Genomic DNA, 13,508 nt, shown 5'->3' with positions numbered 1-13,508 from the left:
TATAATAAAAGGCTAATATGCAAATTGTCCCCTCGACCAGGAGTTTGACCAGCAGGCAGGCTAGCCAACCACCTATGTCCCTTCTCCCTGGCCAAGCTGGCCGGACCCCACCCATACATGAATTCATGTATCGGGCCTCTAATATATATATATATACACACACACTGAGTGGCCAGATTATTATGCATTCAGAGATCACAGTAATCTGGCCACTCAGTGTACATTGGGAGAGAGAGAGAGAGAGAGAGAGAGAGAGAGAGAGAGAGAGAGAGAGAGAGAGAGAGAGGCTCTCCAGGCACAGAGGCTGAAGGAGCCTGTGACACTCTCTCTCCCTCTCTCCCTGCCTGTCTCTCCCCCGGTCTCTGCCTCTGTCTCCACCCTCCAGCAAGCCCCAACCCCAGGGTGTGTGCTTTCCACAAACACCTGTGTCCCGAGCAGCCTCTGCCCAGACCTGGAGCTGGGGTTCCCCGGGGGGAGCTTGGGGCTCACACTGCAACCTGCATCTCAGGGGCCGCTGAGAGGGGTCCCACTGGCCCGGGGGCAGCTGCCAGTGCCGGACAGGGATGCCAGGGTCTCCTACGAGGGCATAAGCCCCTTGCCAACCGCCGGGAACTCCCTCCCCGCCTGTCCCCGAGCGGCTGGGAGGGGCAGGCGGGCGGGCAGGCTGCTTTCCAAAGACCAGCCTCCCTTCACGGCTGTCCGCCTGGAGCGGCACTTCACGTCAGCTGCGGTTTGAGAGGTCAGGCTGGAGTGACCCCGAGCCTTGAAGCTGCGAACCGCCCGCCAAACACGCACGTGCTCACTCCCCTCCCCCGGGCGACTCTCTCCTCATTAGCTGTTCCCTTGAAGGACTGACTTCCCTCCGGAGGGAAATTCCTGAAACCCAACAGTTGACAAACCCACACACCCTCCGGAGGGCCGGGCACCAGATAAAAGGGGGACGTCCACTGCTGAGAGCAGGGACCTGCCGCCGCCACCGGGGGACCCAGCGGAGCGCGGGGACCCGGGGCCGGGCCCGGGAGAGCGTGGGGGCCGGTCGCCCGGACCCGCACCGCGGGGCACCTGCAGCGGAGCCCAGCCAGCCGGCGCCTCCCCTCGGGGATCCCCTGGGCGCCCCCCAGCCGGTGGCCGAGCTCCGTCCTCAGGCTGCCAGCAGCGCAGCGCTCCCTGCGAGGAAAACTGGTTCTCTGGGTTTTTCTGGTTTGCTCTCCGCGCTCCCCTGGACGATCTATTTCTGTCTTTTCCTTTGGGAAAAACGCGCTTTGCCAATGACTAATCGGGGCCCGTGCGGAGATGTTATCAGCTGTCACCTGCACCGCAGCCCCCGAGCCCGAGCCCGCGCCCGCGCCGAAGCCAGGAGCTAGACGGCGGGCGGCTGCAGCCCCGACCTGCCCGCACCACCTGCCTCCCCGGAGCTGCTAGACGCGGGCTGCCGCCTCGGCCACCCCTGTCCCTGCCCCGGGCCTGGCATGCGGCCATCCCAGTGACTGCCAGGGGCCCCGTGCAAGGGGCCGACCCAGGTGTCTGAGGAGCCGCGGGCGAGCCCTGGATGGAGCTTGGCACCCAGACCCCTCATGTCGATCCTGCTGACGCTGTGCGCCGTGCTCCTGCCCCTGGTGACTCCGGGCCGAGGTGGCCGGCGGTGGGAGCCCTGCACAGGTAAGGGGGCTGCTGCCCTGGAGCAGGGCGGTGTGGCTAGGCACTAAGTGCCACTTCCCGATGCCACCCAAGGTCCCCGGTGCCCTCGGACGGGCAGAGGTGGGACGGGCAGAGGAGGGGAAGATGAAAGGGAGCAGGGAGGCAATCACAATAGAAACTCCGTCTTTAACTGCTCCCAGGGTGGGGACTCGGTTCAAAGCGCTCGGCAGCCGCCATCGGAGGCCCTTCGCATGTGCTTACCTGCTTGCCCTCCTGGGGGAAGGCCTTCCACCTGCTTCAGGAATGAGGCCCTCGGAGGAGGCGGGGAACCCGGGCGGCACTTGGCGAAGCGCAGGGCCGCCCCCCAGCCTGGTGGTTCTGTCCCGTGGGGAGTGAGGGAGAGGGGCACAGCCCCAAACCACCTTTTGGGGGGACCTCCATCAGAGCGGGGCTCCCCTGGCCAGCACACCAGGGCGGCCGGCGAGGCGGGGGGGAACAGGGGTGAGGGTGGGCCAATGATGCTCCCTTCTTTACAGAAAGGCCCAGTGGCCGAAACCAGTTTGGCTCAGTGGATAGAGCGGTCTGCGGACCGAAAGGTCCCGGGTTCGATTCTGGTCAAGGGTATGTACCTTGGTTGCAGGCACATCCCTGGTGGGGTGTGCAGGAGGCAGCTGATCGATGATTCTCTCTCATCGATGTTTCTAACTCTCTATCCCTCTCTCTTCATCTCTGTAAAAAAAAAAAAAATAAAATAAAATATATTTTAAAAAACGAAAAAAAGAAAGAAAGGCCCAGTGGACTTGCTAATGGCCATGACACCACCGTACCTTCCTGGATTATCTACCAAGAGATTAAAAAGTAATAATTTTTTTTAAAAAGCAAAGTAACAGGGAAACGAGGCCTGGTAGCCATAAAGCTGGATGTCAGACCATGAGCCAGTGATGCAGGCACGTGTGGCCTTGTGTCGCAGGGAGTCGCCGAAAGGGGGTGGTGTGGTTCTGGTTTTATTTGAAAATTATTCAATCCTGGTTCCCTGGGGTCAGCGAAGCCCCTCTGTGCCAGGGCTCTTTGCTCCGATGGCACTTGGCTCCCAGTGAGGAGACCAGGGGATGCCGGCTGCTGATCTGAGTTGGAGCACTGACTGGCATGGGTGTGGGGGGTGTCTGTTAAACTCCCCTGCCCCCACCCTAAACGGCCAGCACCCCGAGCAGGAGGTGAGCAGCCGGTGGGGTCCTCAGGCAGCCGCTGTGGGAGTGCAGGGGCACCTGAGTAGGGGGCTGCACCTGCCCCCTTTCCTGTCTTGAGCACCAGATTTGAAAATCATAGGGGAGCCAGGTCAACCTGTGAGAAGTCCCCTGTGATGGAAGGCCCAACTCCCCCCTGGTATAGAGGGCGGAACGCGGGGTCCCAGCAGCCCCCTAAGGACCTGTGCGGCTCAGGGGCCGTGCGTCCTGAGTTCGCGGCGGTGTCCCGGTGGGAATGAGTCACTGACATGTACCTTCACGCTCCCTTCGGCGCTGGGAGCAGAATCAACCTGCATCATAATAATACAGGTTATTTATAAAGCCCGCCCCCTCTCCCCCGAAGGCACATTGCAAATAGTTAAAAGATGACCCAGTTCTGAATACCACAGCCGAGAGAGGAGAGATAAAAGTCACGAAATAGTATTGAACTACATCTGGAACCGTCCCAAGACCCTTGTGGAAAGGCGAGCCGGGAGCGCGGGGAGTTGAAAACACCGCTTTGACTGCCTTCGGCTTTGCAAAGCACCGGAGTTACCTGCAGGGTGGTGTGTGCGTGTGTGAGTGCTCGCCTGTGTAGGGGCTGGACTCCACCTCCCTCTGGGCTTTGTTCACGGGCCTGCCATTGTGCGGGGCCTCGGCTGAGGTACCGGGATGTGGAGTCCTGGCCCCGACTCTTGGAGGGTGGCTGGTGGCTGAGGTGCGGGTCTCAGGACAGCGGTGAAGGCTTCAGCTTGCGCGCTCCCCTCGCAGGAGGATGCTGGGCTGGGAGAAGGCCGTTCTGCTCGCCACCATTGTGCCATCTCTCTGTCCTGGTCCCCCTCGCTCCCTAGCATCAGGTGGCTTAAGGTCCCTGCAGGGCTGCGGGGACCTCCAGACCAGGATTTCCAGGTGTCCCTGGGCAGCGGGGCAGCAGAGGGGAGAGGAAGTCCGGGCAGATGCGGAGGCTGGAGCGGCCGGGAGCGGGGAGGACAGGGGACCGTGGCGCAGTGGGACTTGGTGTCTGTGTGGCTTCGGGAGGCACGGAGAGGGCAGTGCAGGAGGCCCGGGTTGGGGAGGGGGGCCTTGTCTGGACAGGAAGCAGGCCACCTCACTGGCTTTCGGAGGGTTGGGACTGCAGGAGCTGTGTCCCAGTTAAAGGGGGCGTGGGGTCTGGGCAGGGGAGCAGGCAGGGGTCCCTGGGAAACTGGCCGGGACCATTCAGGTGTGGACTGACCAGCAGAATGTCACCAAGGCCCTTTTTGGGCAAGCTCATGCCGATGGACACCTCTTAGGGCAGTGGCCGGCAAACTGCGGCTCTCAAGCCACATGCGGCCCTTTGGCCTTTTGAGTGTGGCTCTTCCACAAAATACCACATGTGGGCGCGTGATTGAAACTTTGTGGCCCAAGCGCAGAAGTCAGTTTTTGGCCTGAGTGAGTCTATTTTGAAGAAGTGGTTCTAACGCCGAGCCACACACAGGGGGCCAAAGAGCCGCATGTGGCTCTCGAGCCGCGGTTTGCTGACCACGGTCCTAAGGGAAGGCAGTGTGGCTGGGACCCTCTGCAGAGGGGTGGGGCCAGGGGACTGGCTGGCCCTTCTGCACCGTTTGCCTGGTGGTCAAGCCTCAGTCCCAGCCACGCCTGAGACGGCCCAGCGGGTGGGCAGCACGAACAAGCCTCCAGGGCCAGGGGCTGGTGGGAGGTGCAGCCGCTGGACCGGCCTCGGGATGAGAGGGTGGAAGCGGCTCTGGAGCCAGCAGCTGGGGCTCAGGGCGTGCCCTGGTGTGGGCTCCGTGGGTTGAGGGTGGCCCGCAGGATTCTGGGCCAGGATGCCTCTCGTGCTATTGGCCTCCCTGACCCTCGGAGCCAGGCCATGGCCTCTGAGGCTGGCACCCCTCAGCAGCGGCCAGTTGCCTTGGAATAGAGAAGTGGAGATAGGGATTGCGAAGACCCACTGGGCTCCTATAAAAGGCCCGTGGTTCCAGCGGCATGACACACGTGTGGGTGTCCTTCGGGGAGACACCTGGGTGGGCATGTCCCAGAGGGGGGCTCTCCAACAGGGAGGGGGCAGCGGCCATGGGTGGGGGCCGGTGGTGCTGATGGAGAGTCCCTATTGTCCATCCCAACTCGGCTTGTCCCAACCAGGCAGGAGGCCACGGTGGAGAGTCCTGTGGGAGCCGTAATTCTGGGGGACAGCTCGACCTAATGCATCGGGGTCACTGACAGGCTTCGGGGAGCTGGGCAGAGAAAGGGGTAAAGGGGGTGTCTGATGGGGATGGGAAGTCAGGAGAACCGTGTCCCACCTTCTGGGTTGTGTCTGTGAGTGTCGTCTGTCACCTGGAATCAGCCAGAGGTGGGTCCTCACCCAGGACTCAGGGCCTAATCCACACGGCACCCATCCATCCTCCCCCCTTCCCTCCTTCGTTTGTCCAATCCTAGGCAAAGATGGCGGCTGGGTCACAGCAGAAGGCAGAGCGTCCCAAGGCTGGGGACTTACACCTCCATCGAACCGCAGCTGCGCAGAGCAGACAGCTGTGGCCCCCTGGGCCGGAGGCAGGAGAACCCAGAGGAGCCACATGGCCAAGGCTCTCGGCAGGGACCCCACGGTGGGCGGTGGGCTGAGTGCAGGAGTGGGTGGAGGGGTCAGGCCTGGCGTGCCCTGCAGCCTTGGAGACGGAGAAGTGCCCAGGGAATGCTGGGAACAGGTTTGCATTTTAAAGCAGCTGGCTGGGCGGCAGTGGGCATTGGGGCCCCTTTGCCGCTGGGGCAGTGAGCAGGGGTGGGGGGCACAGGTCCTTTCAGGGCCTTTGCCCTTGGACTTCCTCGCCAGGAGCTCTGGGGTGGGCGGTGCTTCAGTGGGGATTCCAGGTGTGAGAGGCCCTGAAACCCGTTCCTGGGAGTCACCCTGCTGGTGGCTCACATTCACATCAGCCAAGCCTCTTAGCCGTTTGCAGTGACCGAGCCTGCAGCTTCTCTCTCCTGGTCCGCCGTGCAGCGCCCACCGGCCCCTGGGAATCTGAGAGCAGCCCCTGGCCCGCACTGGAGGCCCCGGAGGCCGGAGCCCATGGAGGGGGAGGAGGCTGACAGTTCTGCTGGGCCCCGGAGTGGCTGGCCAGTCCCATCACCTGTAGCGCTAACTTTTAGCAAAAGTTCATACGTGACATTAAATGGATGATCACTCCCACCCCACCGGGTCAGGCTCAGCGACCTGCACTCCCCCTGTCCCTCCAAACACAGGCCTGAGGGACACCATCCCCTCTCCCCCAGCACAGAGGAGGCCGTGCTGACACCAGCGCACTGTCACCCTGACACCTATTTTCCTTTAAAACACGATCAGCTGTTAGGACAGGGGCATTTTAAAATTGTCTGCACAGAAATTGGGAAACAAAGAATATTCACTTTTTTTTTTCTAATGGGATCTCATAAAGATCAGAACCGTTGATTCTGTGGTTTCCATCTTCGAAAGTAAATCATGGATTTCCCGGCAGTCTTGGTCCACAGTCAAGGCGCAGGCTTGGGGTCTGGACCTGTTTCCTGATGGACCACCCCATTTCCCCGTCCCCTCTGCACCCCCTTCCCCCCACCCCCATCCTCCCAGGTGGATTCTGAGCCCCAGGCTTAGAGAACTCCGTGTTGGGGCAGGAGGGGCCCACTACCCTTCTCATCCAAGTCTGGGTGGGGGTGGGGGGAGCAGGGAGGGGTAGGAAGATGGGACAGGATGCTTGCCTGTCACCCTCCGCACCCCAACCCCGCACCTCTGATTGCAGGAGCACCTGGAATGCGGACTCTGGCCGTAGGAGCCCCTCCCTTCCCTCGCAGCGACTCTGTTAACTTTTGCCCTGCGGTGGAGATTGTTTTTGCGGGGGAGGACTGTCTCAGAAGAATCCAATCTAAGAAGCATCTCGAGCAATGCCAGGCTCACGTACCTGCCATTGGTGGAGGTGGGGGGTGATGGGGGGAGATACCAGCCTCGCTGCCCAGGTGACTCCGGGGTCGGCTTGCAGCCCGGGAGCCCCCTCCGTTGCCGCCTGGGTTGTGGCGACGGAAGAAGGAGGCGGGCGACCTGGCATGGGGAGCTGCCCCCTTTGGGCAGGGGAGGGGGTAGAGGTGGCCTGAGGTCGGGTCTGCGGACCGGGCTGGGTCCAGGGGAGCACGGGGACCAGAGGGTGTTGTGCTATGCAGAGGGGCAGGCGGTGTGTGCGTGTGAGTGTGCACGCGCGTGCTCCGCTGAGAAAATAAACCCAGAGCATGTCCATCCAGGAGATAACCCGTCTCCTGCTCTTCCCCCCGCGGCCTGCGCGGCGCCCGCCGCCGGCCTCCCGGGCTCGGGTGCAGCTCCGCAGCGCCCCCTGGCGGGCCTGCGAGCAGCGGCTGGAGACGGAGCAGCCGGGGAAACGCCGCTGGGCGGGCGTCGGGGAAGCCCTGCACCGGGCCGTCGCCTCCCCTGGGAGCGTGCGTGTCGCGCCCCGGGGTCGGGTCGGGTCGGGTCGGGCTGAGCCGGGCGCTCCGGGGAAGGTCACCAGGGGGGCAGGCGCTGCCGGCGCCCCGCAGAGCGGAGCAGCGCCGCGCGCAGGCGGTGGCTTCTCTGGCTGCTTCTGGTTAAACCCGGGAGCCTTGGTCGGGGCGGCTTTCCGGACCGGACTCCGCTGGGGTCGCGGGTGGGGCTGGGGGGGTGGAGTTCAGGGCCTTGAACTTGGGTGGGAACCACTGCACCTTTATCGTCATGACTCCAACCCATTCGTAGCAGCCCCCAGGAGAGTGGTGGGGGCGGGAGGGTCGCGGGCGAGGAGGGGGCATTGGCTGGGGTATGGAGGCAGGGGACCTCAGGTAGGAAGTGGCTCTGTCCAGGAGTGAGGGGGGGGCGCTTGGGAAGTTGGGGAAATGTGGGCGCCCCAGCCAAACCGGCAAGGAGGGAAACAACAACAACAACAACAACAACAACAACAAAAGGGTTTTCCAAAGGCAGCAGGCCCGGCCCCCAGAGGGTGAGCCCTTGAACCGCCTGCCCTCTGGCTTTCCCCTCTGACTCTGCTGCACTCAGGCTGGACCTGGGCTGGGCTGGGGGCCAGGAGGTTGCCATTGGCCTGTGCGGCACAGTCAGGTGGGTTTGGGACGTTTGAATAAAATGAAGATGTTCAAGGGGAGGTGGAGGGACAGGTGCAGAAATCTGGTTGTTTGTGGGACCAGGTTGAATGTCCTGGTCCCACAGCCTCTGGGCCCAGAAGCCAGCGGGTGCCCTGCCCCCCTGGGGTCCTCACCCTGATCAGAGAGGGACAGCAGGGTCCTCCCGCCAAGGGCCTGCTGGCCAGGGGGCTGTTGGCCACTTGAACCCCAGACATGCAGCACAACCCCCCAGAGCTGCCCGGAGGCGCAGACACAGGAGTGCGGGCCGGGGACCGCCCCGGGTGGGCCTCAGACAGCATTGCTGGAAAAGCTCTCCCAAGGTGTGACTGACTGTGTCTAAAGATGCAGACGCCAGGGTTCTGTTACTCTGGGAAGCTGGACAAAACCCACAACTAGGCCCAGAGAGAGGACAAGGGTAGCCAGGACAGCACGTTTATTCACTCCGCTCGAGAAACGTGTATGAAGAGGGGAGGGCAAACAGCATCGGGGGTGCGGGGTTCGAGACCAGGCAGAGGTCTCAGGGAGGGGACTATGGGAGAAAGGCCAGGAGCCAGGTCTGTCAGAAGCAACCCGGGACCCCCACTAACAGGGGAGGGTCATCTCAGCTTCATCTGGGCCTGATGTAGGGCTGCAGACAGGCTCAGCCTGGTGGTTGGGGTCTGAGGCTAGCAAGCGTTCATGTGGAGACACGTCCCGGTGCATGTGCTGGGTTAATCCTGAAGGGTGTTGTGAGGGGAGTGGGGGCTGGCCCTGGGGGACATGCCTGCTCAGCAGCAGGACGTCTGGGCCGAGGTGGGGACGCAGCAGGCCGGGCGGGAGCACACGGGGCGGCAGATCAGGGACATGCAGGAGGACGGGCGGCAGCAGATGGGCTGGCAGGAGGAGGTGGGGCCACAGCAGGAGGAGGTGGGCACACAGCAGGCAGGCCTGCACACGGGGCGGCAGATGACGGACATGCAGGAGGAGGGTCTGCAGCAGGATGAGGTGCAGGAGGTGGGCTGGCAGCACGAGGAGACTGAGCAGGGGGTGGCCCCAGAGCAGACGGGCACACAGCACATGGGCTTGCAGCAGACCGGTGTGCTGCAGACGGGCACACAGCAGGCCTGCTGGCAGGGGGAGGAGGTGCAGCAGGAGGGCTGGCAGGAGCTGATGCAGGAGCTGGTGCAGGCTGACTGGCAGGGGCTGGACCCACAGGTCACCTGGCAGCAGGGGCTGGACATGCAGCTCACTGGGGTGCAGACAAAGGTCAGGCAGCGAGCTGGGGCACAACAGCTGGGAGTGCAGCAGGTGGGCTGGCAGCAGCTGGGGGTGTAGCAGGAGGGGACACAGCAGCTGGGGACACAGCAGGAGGGCTGGCAGCAGGAGGGCTCACAGCAGCTCTCTGGACAGTCGTCCGCTTGCCAGGAGGAGTCAGTGCAGGAGTCACCAGACCCGGGCAGGCAGGCGCGGTTGCCGTAGTTCAGGTTGCTGGAGCAGACGGACAGGGCGGAGGCGGCCATGGTGGGCAGAGGCTGGAGGTGAGCTGGGAGGAGTGTGTAGGTGTGTGAGTGTGAGTGTGTGAGGTGCCAGGGCTGTCAGCTTTTATACCCCTCCTCTGTGTTGTGTGTTGCCCCAGCAGGAGGCTCCCCACGCCCTTCCTTCCTTGTTGGTGTTTGGAGCCTGTTCCTGGGGAGCCCTCGTGAGGGCTGGTTTATTTTCTTAGGAGGTGCTGGCCAGCTCATAAAAGTCCTGCCTGTGCTTGTGGTTGGGTGGCCAGTCCTGACCAAGCCTGCTGAGTGGCCTGAGAGGCCAGGCTGGGTGGAGCTGGGGCAGGTGGACAGAGGGTGGGCTGCTGAGTGAATGCTCATCGCAGGGACCTGGTGCTGGGGGTGGGTAACTTGGATTCTGGGTCCCAGGAATGGCTCCTCATGTGAGTGCCTGTCTCTGGGGCATTGGGTCCCCTTTCTTTTGCATTGTCACCGAGTTCCTGTAGATCAGTGTTTCACAAAGTGTGGTACGCGTACCCCCAGGGGTACGGGAAGAAATTGGTGGGGGTACGCGTTGCACCGGAGTTTGGTGGGGATATGCACTGCACCGTGCTTAGCTGCGCTTAATTCTACGTTCTCATGAGTATGAGGGGTACTCAGCATTACGAAAATTATAGAAGGGGTACACATATGTCAAAAGTTTGGGAAACACTGCCGGATGGAGGGAAGAGGAGGGTTGTGGCCAGTTCTGCCTGTGGTGGGCGCCAGCTGTCCCTGCCTCAGGTTGGGCTTGATAGACAGGTGCAGCTTGGGGGTTTTGTGCTGTTCTTCCTCCCGCCTGTGGCGTAAGCTGGCGGGGTTTGCTGTGGGCAAGGGCCGGGTGGTCAAGACACATGTAGGAAGGGGGAGGGAGAGAGACACAGAAACACTGATGATGAGAGAGAATCATTGATCGGCTGCTGCCTGCACGCGCCCCCCCCCCCCCCCGAGGATTGAGCCCACCACCTGGGCACGTGCCCTGACCGGGAATTGGACCCTGACCTCCTGGTTCATAGATTTCTGCTCCACCGCTGAGCCACACCAGCTGAGCTCAATGGCATTTTAACCAGAACCCTGAGAAAGTGTGAAAGCTACATGTATCATGCAAAGTTTGCCATCTGCAGCAGGGCCTCAAAGTACCGATATTTCTCACGGTAATGTTGATGAGATGCCGTAGGAACCCAACTCTTGTTTGTCTTCCGCGTCTGTGGTTAAGTTGACTTTGTTATTTCCTGCAGTTATTTTAAAAAAAATATATATTTTATTGATTTTTTACAGAGAGGAAGGGAAAGGGATAGAGAGCCAGAAACATCGATGAGAGAGAAACATCGACTAGCTGCCTTCTGCACAGCCCCCTACTGGGGATGTGCCCGCAACCAAGGTACATGCCCTTGACCAGAATCGAACACAGGACCTTCCAATCCCCAGGCCCATGCTCTATCCACTGAGCCAAACCGGTTCCAGCCTGCAGTTGTTTGTTATTAAAACTGCAGAATCTCTCCACCACGCTCAGTGAGGGCTGACCGTACATTTGATTTTGTGTCCTGTGCCCTGGGGCTGTGACAATTGGCCATACACTCGGAGGTTTAAAACGACTGACATGGGTCCTCTCAGACTCTGGAGACCACCTGAGTGCAGTTTCCTGAGCTGAGACCCCAAGTGTCATAGCCTCCAGGGGTGTCTTTCCTGCCGCTTCCAGCTGCTGAGGCTCCGGGCATATCTTGGCCGTGATGCCGGCGTTCCAGGCTCTGCCTCTGGTTATGTGTCCGCCTCCTTGTCTGTGTGAGAAGGAAGTGGCGTCTCTCTCTCTGTGAAGGACACATGTGAGGCCCCACGGGGCCCACCTGGCTGACCATGGATTGTCTCTCATCGCGAGATTCTTAATTTAATCAGCAGCCTCTGGTCAGTCTGCAGGTCCTTCCCCACAAGGTGACACCCACAGGTGCGGCGTTAGGACGAGGCTGTCTTTGGGGACGAGATTGGCCCACGGCGGCATTCTTTGCAAACACTCCCTGTCTCACCTCCCCACAGGGTCTCTCCCCGCTCCGCCCACCCCTCACTCGCACTGCCTGATTCGGTGTGTATGACCTTGGCAGGTCACTGTGGGCCCCGCTTCCTCTTCAACAAGATGGCGTCCCAGTGTACCCAGGCCATTGTGTGATTGATTTATTATCTATCATCTATTTATTTATTTATTTATTTTAAGCTTTACCCGAGGATATTTATCCATTGATATTTATTTATTTATTTATTTATTTATTTACTTACTTAGAGAGTGGAAGAGAGGGGGAAAGATAGAAACATTGGTGTTAGAGAGACACATCGATTGGTTGCCTCCTGCATGCACCCTGACCAAGGCCAGGGATTGAACCTGCAACTGAGGTATGTGCCCTTGACCGGATTTGAGCCCGGGAGTATCCAATCCACAGGCCGATGCTCTGTCCACTGAGCCGAACCGGCCAGGGCTGCTGTGTGATTTGAACACGTTCAGTGCCTGATGCTTACCCGGTGCGTCACCAAGCCACTGGCCTTACTGTGGTTTTGTTGGCCACATGGCAGCATCATGCTTAGCAAGGCAACTCCGATTGCCATGAAGAACCGGGATGCATCCTGCCGCTGGTCCAGCGTGGGTTTGACCGGAACGTGCACAGCAGGGGCCGAGGCCTCAGGCCCAACGGCGAGCTCACACTACCGGGCCCTACAGTCAGATTCGAAGCTCTGATTTCCGGGCTTCCTCAGCATTCTGAGGCAACAGGAGGCCTGTCTGTCCGTCCAGACACGTCTTTCACGGGCGGCGCCTATGGAAACGAGCTCCCAGGCTGCTGCTTGCGAGGTGGCTGTGGGTGAGAGGAGCACCCCGGGCAGCCTGCTCTCTCTGCTTCTCCCTCCATCCCAGCTGCTCATGCGCAGAACTCCAGGTGAGGGCAGGACCGCAGAACAGACACATGGCTCTGCCCAGCCAAGCGCAGGGGAGCCCACCGCGGCTCCCTTCGCTCACGCTGTGGCCGCCATGACGTGGGGCCTAGATGGCAGTTTCTCCCAAACCCATCACCATCACCTTTCTCCTGATCAGCATCTTCTACTGGACTAAGGCTCGTTTTCTCCCCAAAATGCGTTTAGAGAACAATGTGCACGTGTCATGGGGAGCCCCCAGAACACGACTCTGCTGGCGGGGCGGGGGGTGGTGGGAGGGGTGTCCCACCCCAGAGCCTGGCAGCGGCAGCCTTGGGCAGCTGCCCAGAGTCCTTGAGCAAGCAGGGGAACAAACAGCTGCCCAGAGTCCTTGAGCAAGCAGGGGAACAAAGGCCAATGGGAAGCACCTCAGGCTCAGCGGCAGGCGGATGTGTGTGAGGGGTGGGGGATTGGGGGCAGAGTCCAGAGGGCTGGGCAGGGGTCCCACTCTGAGGCAAGGCGGAGGAAGTTCCTGTCTGCAGGTGTAAGTGCCCCGAGTCCAGGAGAGGCTCTGGGGCTGTGTCAGGGGAAAGAGCCAAGTCCTCATACCCTAGGGAAGAGGTGGGGTGGGGTGATGGGCACAGGACAGGCAGAGAGTGAAGGGGCAGGAGGGACACCTCCGGGGCTGAGGGCCAAGCTCTGCAGGGATTGGGCCCCCGGAGAAGGGATGAGAGTGAGGCTGAGCTCAGCAGTTGTTGGCAGGGTCAGCGGCGTGGTGTGTGAGGGGGAGGGAAGGATGTTGCGGTGCAGGGGTGAGTAGGGGAGAAATGGGGCGGCTCCCCTCTGGAGGGCTGAGGGGTGCAGGCAGCACTGAGCGGGAGGGAGGACGGCTGGCTTTATTTATCCCTGTGATGTGGGAGGAGATCCCAGCAGAACACTTCCGAGAGGGGAGGAGGAAGGTAGGGCTGGGGGGCTTGGGAAGCAGGCCACAGTCTTGCCTGACCCCAATCCTCCCGGCCTGGGCAGAGGGGCTGCTGTCCCTCCACGGGGGAGACACTGAACCCCATGTCTTGCCAGGCCCTTCTGCAGGGAGCCCCCCTCTAAGAGGGCTTCTGAGGGAGACCCCAGG

The 13,508-nt window shown here is 61.3% G+C and overlaps 2 protein-coding genes across 2 annotated transcripts in view; one reads left to right on the top strand and one right to left on the bottom strand.

Annotated features, from left to right (window-relative positions):
• The first annotated feature begins 920 nt into the window (after nt 1-920).
• The window catches only part of TSPEAR (thrombospondin type laminin G domain and EAR repeats), a 121,691-nt gene continuing 109,103 nt past the window's right edge, over nt 921-13,508 (top strand). The window contains exon 1 of the mRNA XM_036445353.2: nt 921-1,659. Coding sequence (XP_036301246.1) covers nt 1,575-1,659 — 85 coding nt within the window. The 5' untranslated portion in view covers nt 921-1,574. The remainder of the gene's footprint in view (nt 1,660-13,508) is intronic.
• LOC123651044 (keratin-associated protein 10-7-like) lies at nt 8,731-9,630 on the bottom strand. Its single transcript, XM_045585293.1, has one exon. The coding sequence runs from the start codon at nt 9,479-9,481 to the stop codon at nt 8,750-8,752; it is 732 nt and encodes a 243-aa protein (XP_045441249.1). The 5' UTR covers nt 9,482-9,630; the 3' UTR covers nt 8,731-8,749.

The sequence above is a fragment of the Pipistrellus kuhlii genome, unplaced genomic scaffold (assembly GCF_014108245.1).
Source record: "Pipistrellus kuhlii isolate mPipKuh1 unplaced genomic scaffold, mPipKuh1.p scaffold_m20_p_2, whole genome shotgun sequence".
Classification (NCBI taxonomy): Eukaryota; Metazoa; Chordata; class Mammalia; order Chiroptera; family Vespertilionidae; genus Pipistrellus; species Pipistrellus kuhlii.
Note: the sequence above shows the minus strand (reverse complement) of the source record. Positions and strands in the feature narration are given on the sequence as shown.

What these genes read in the sequence shown, in the direction of transcription:
- LOC123651044 (XM_045585293.1), bottom strand. Translation starts at nt 9,481, where the DNA reads ATGGCCGCCTCCGCCCTGTCCGTCTGCTCCAGCAACCTGAACTACGGC.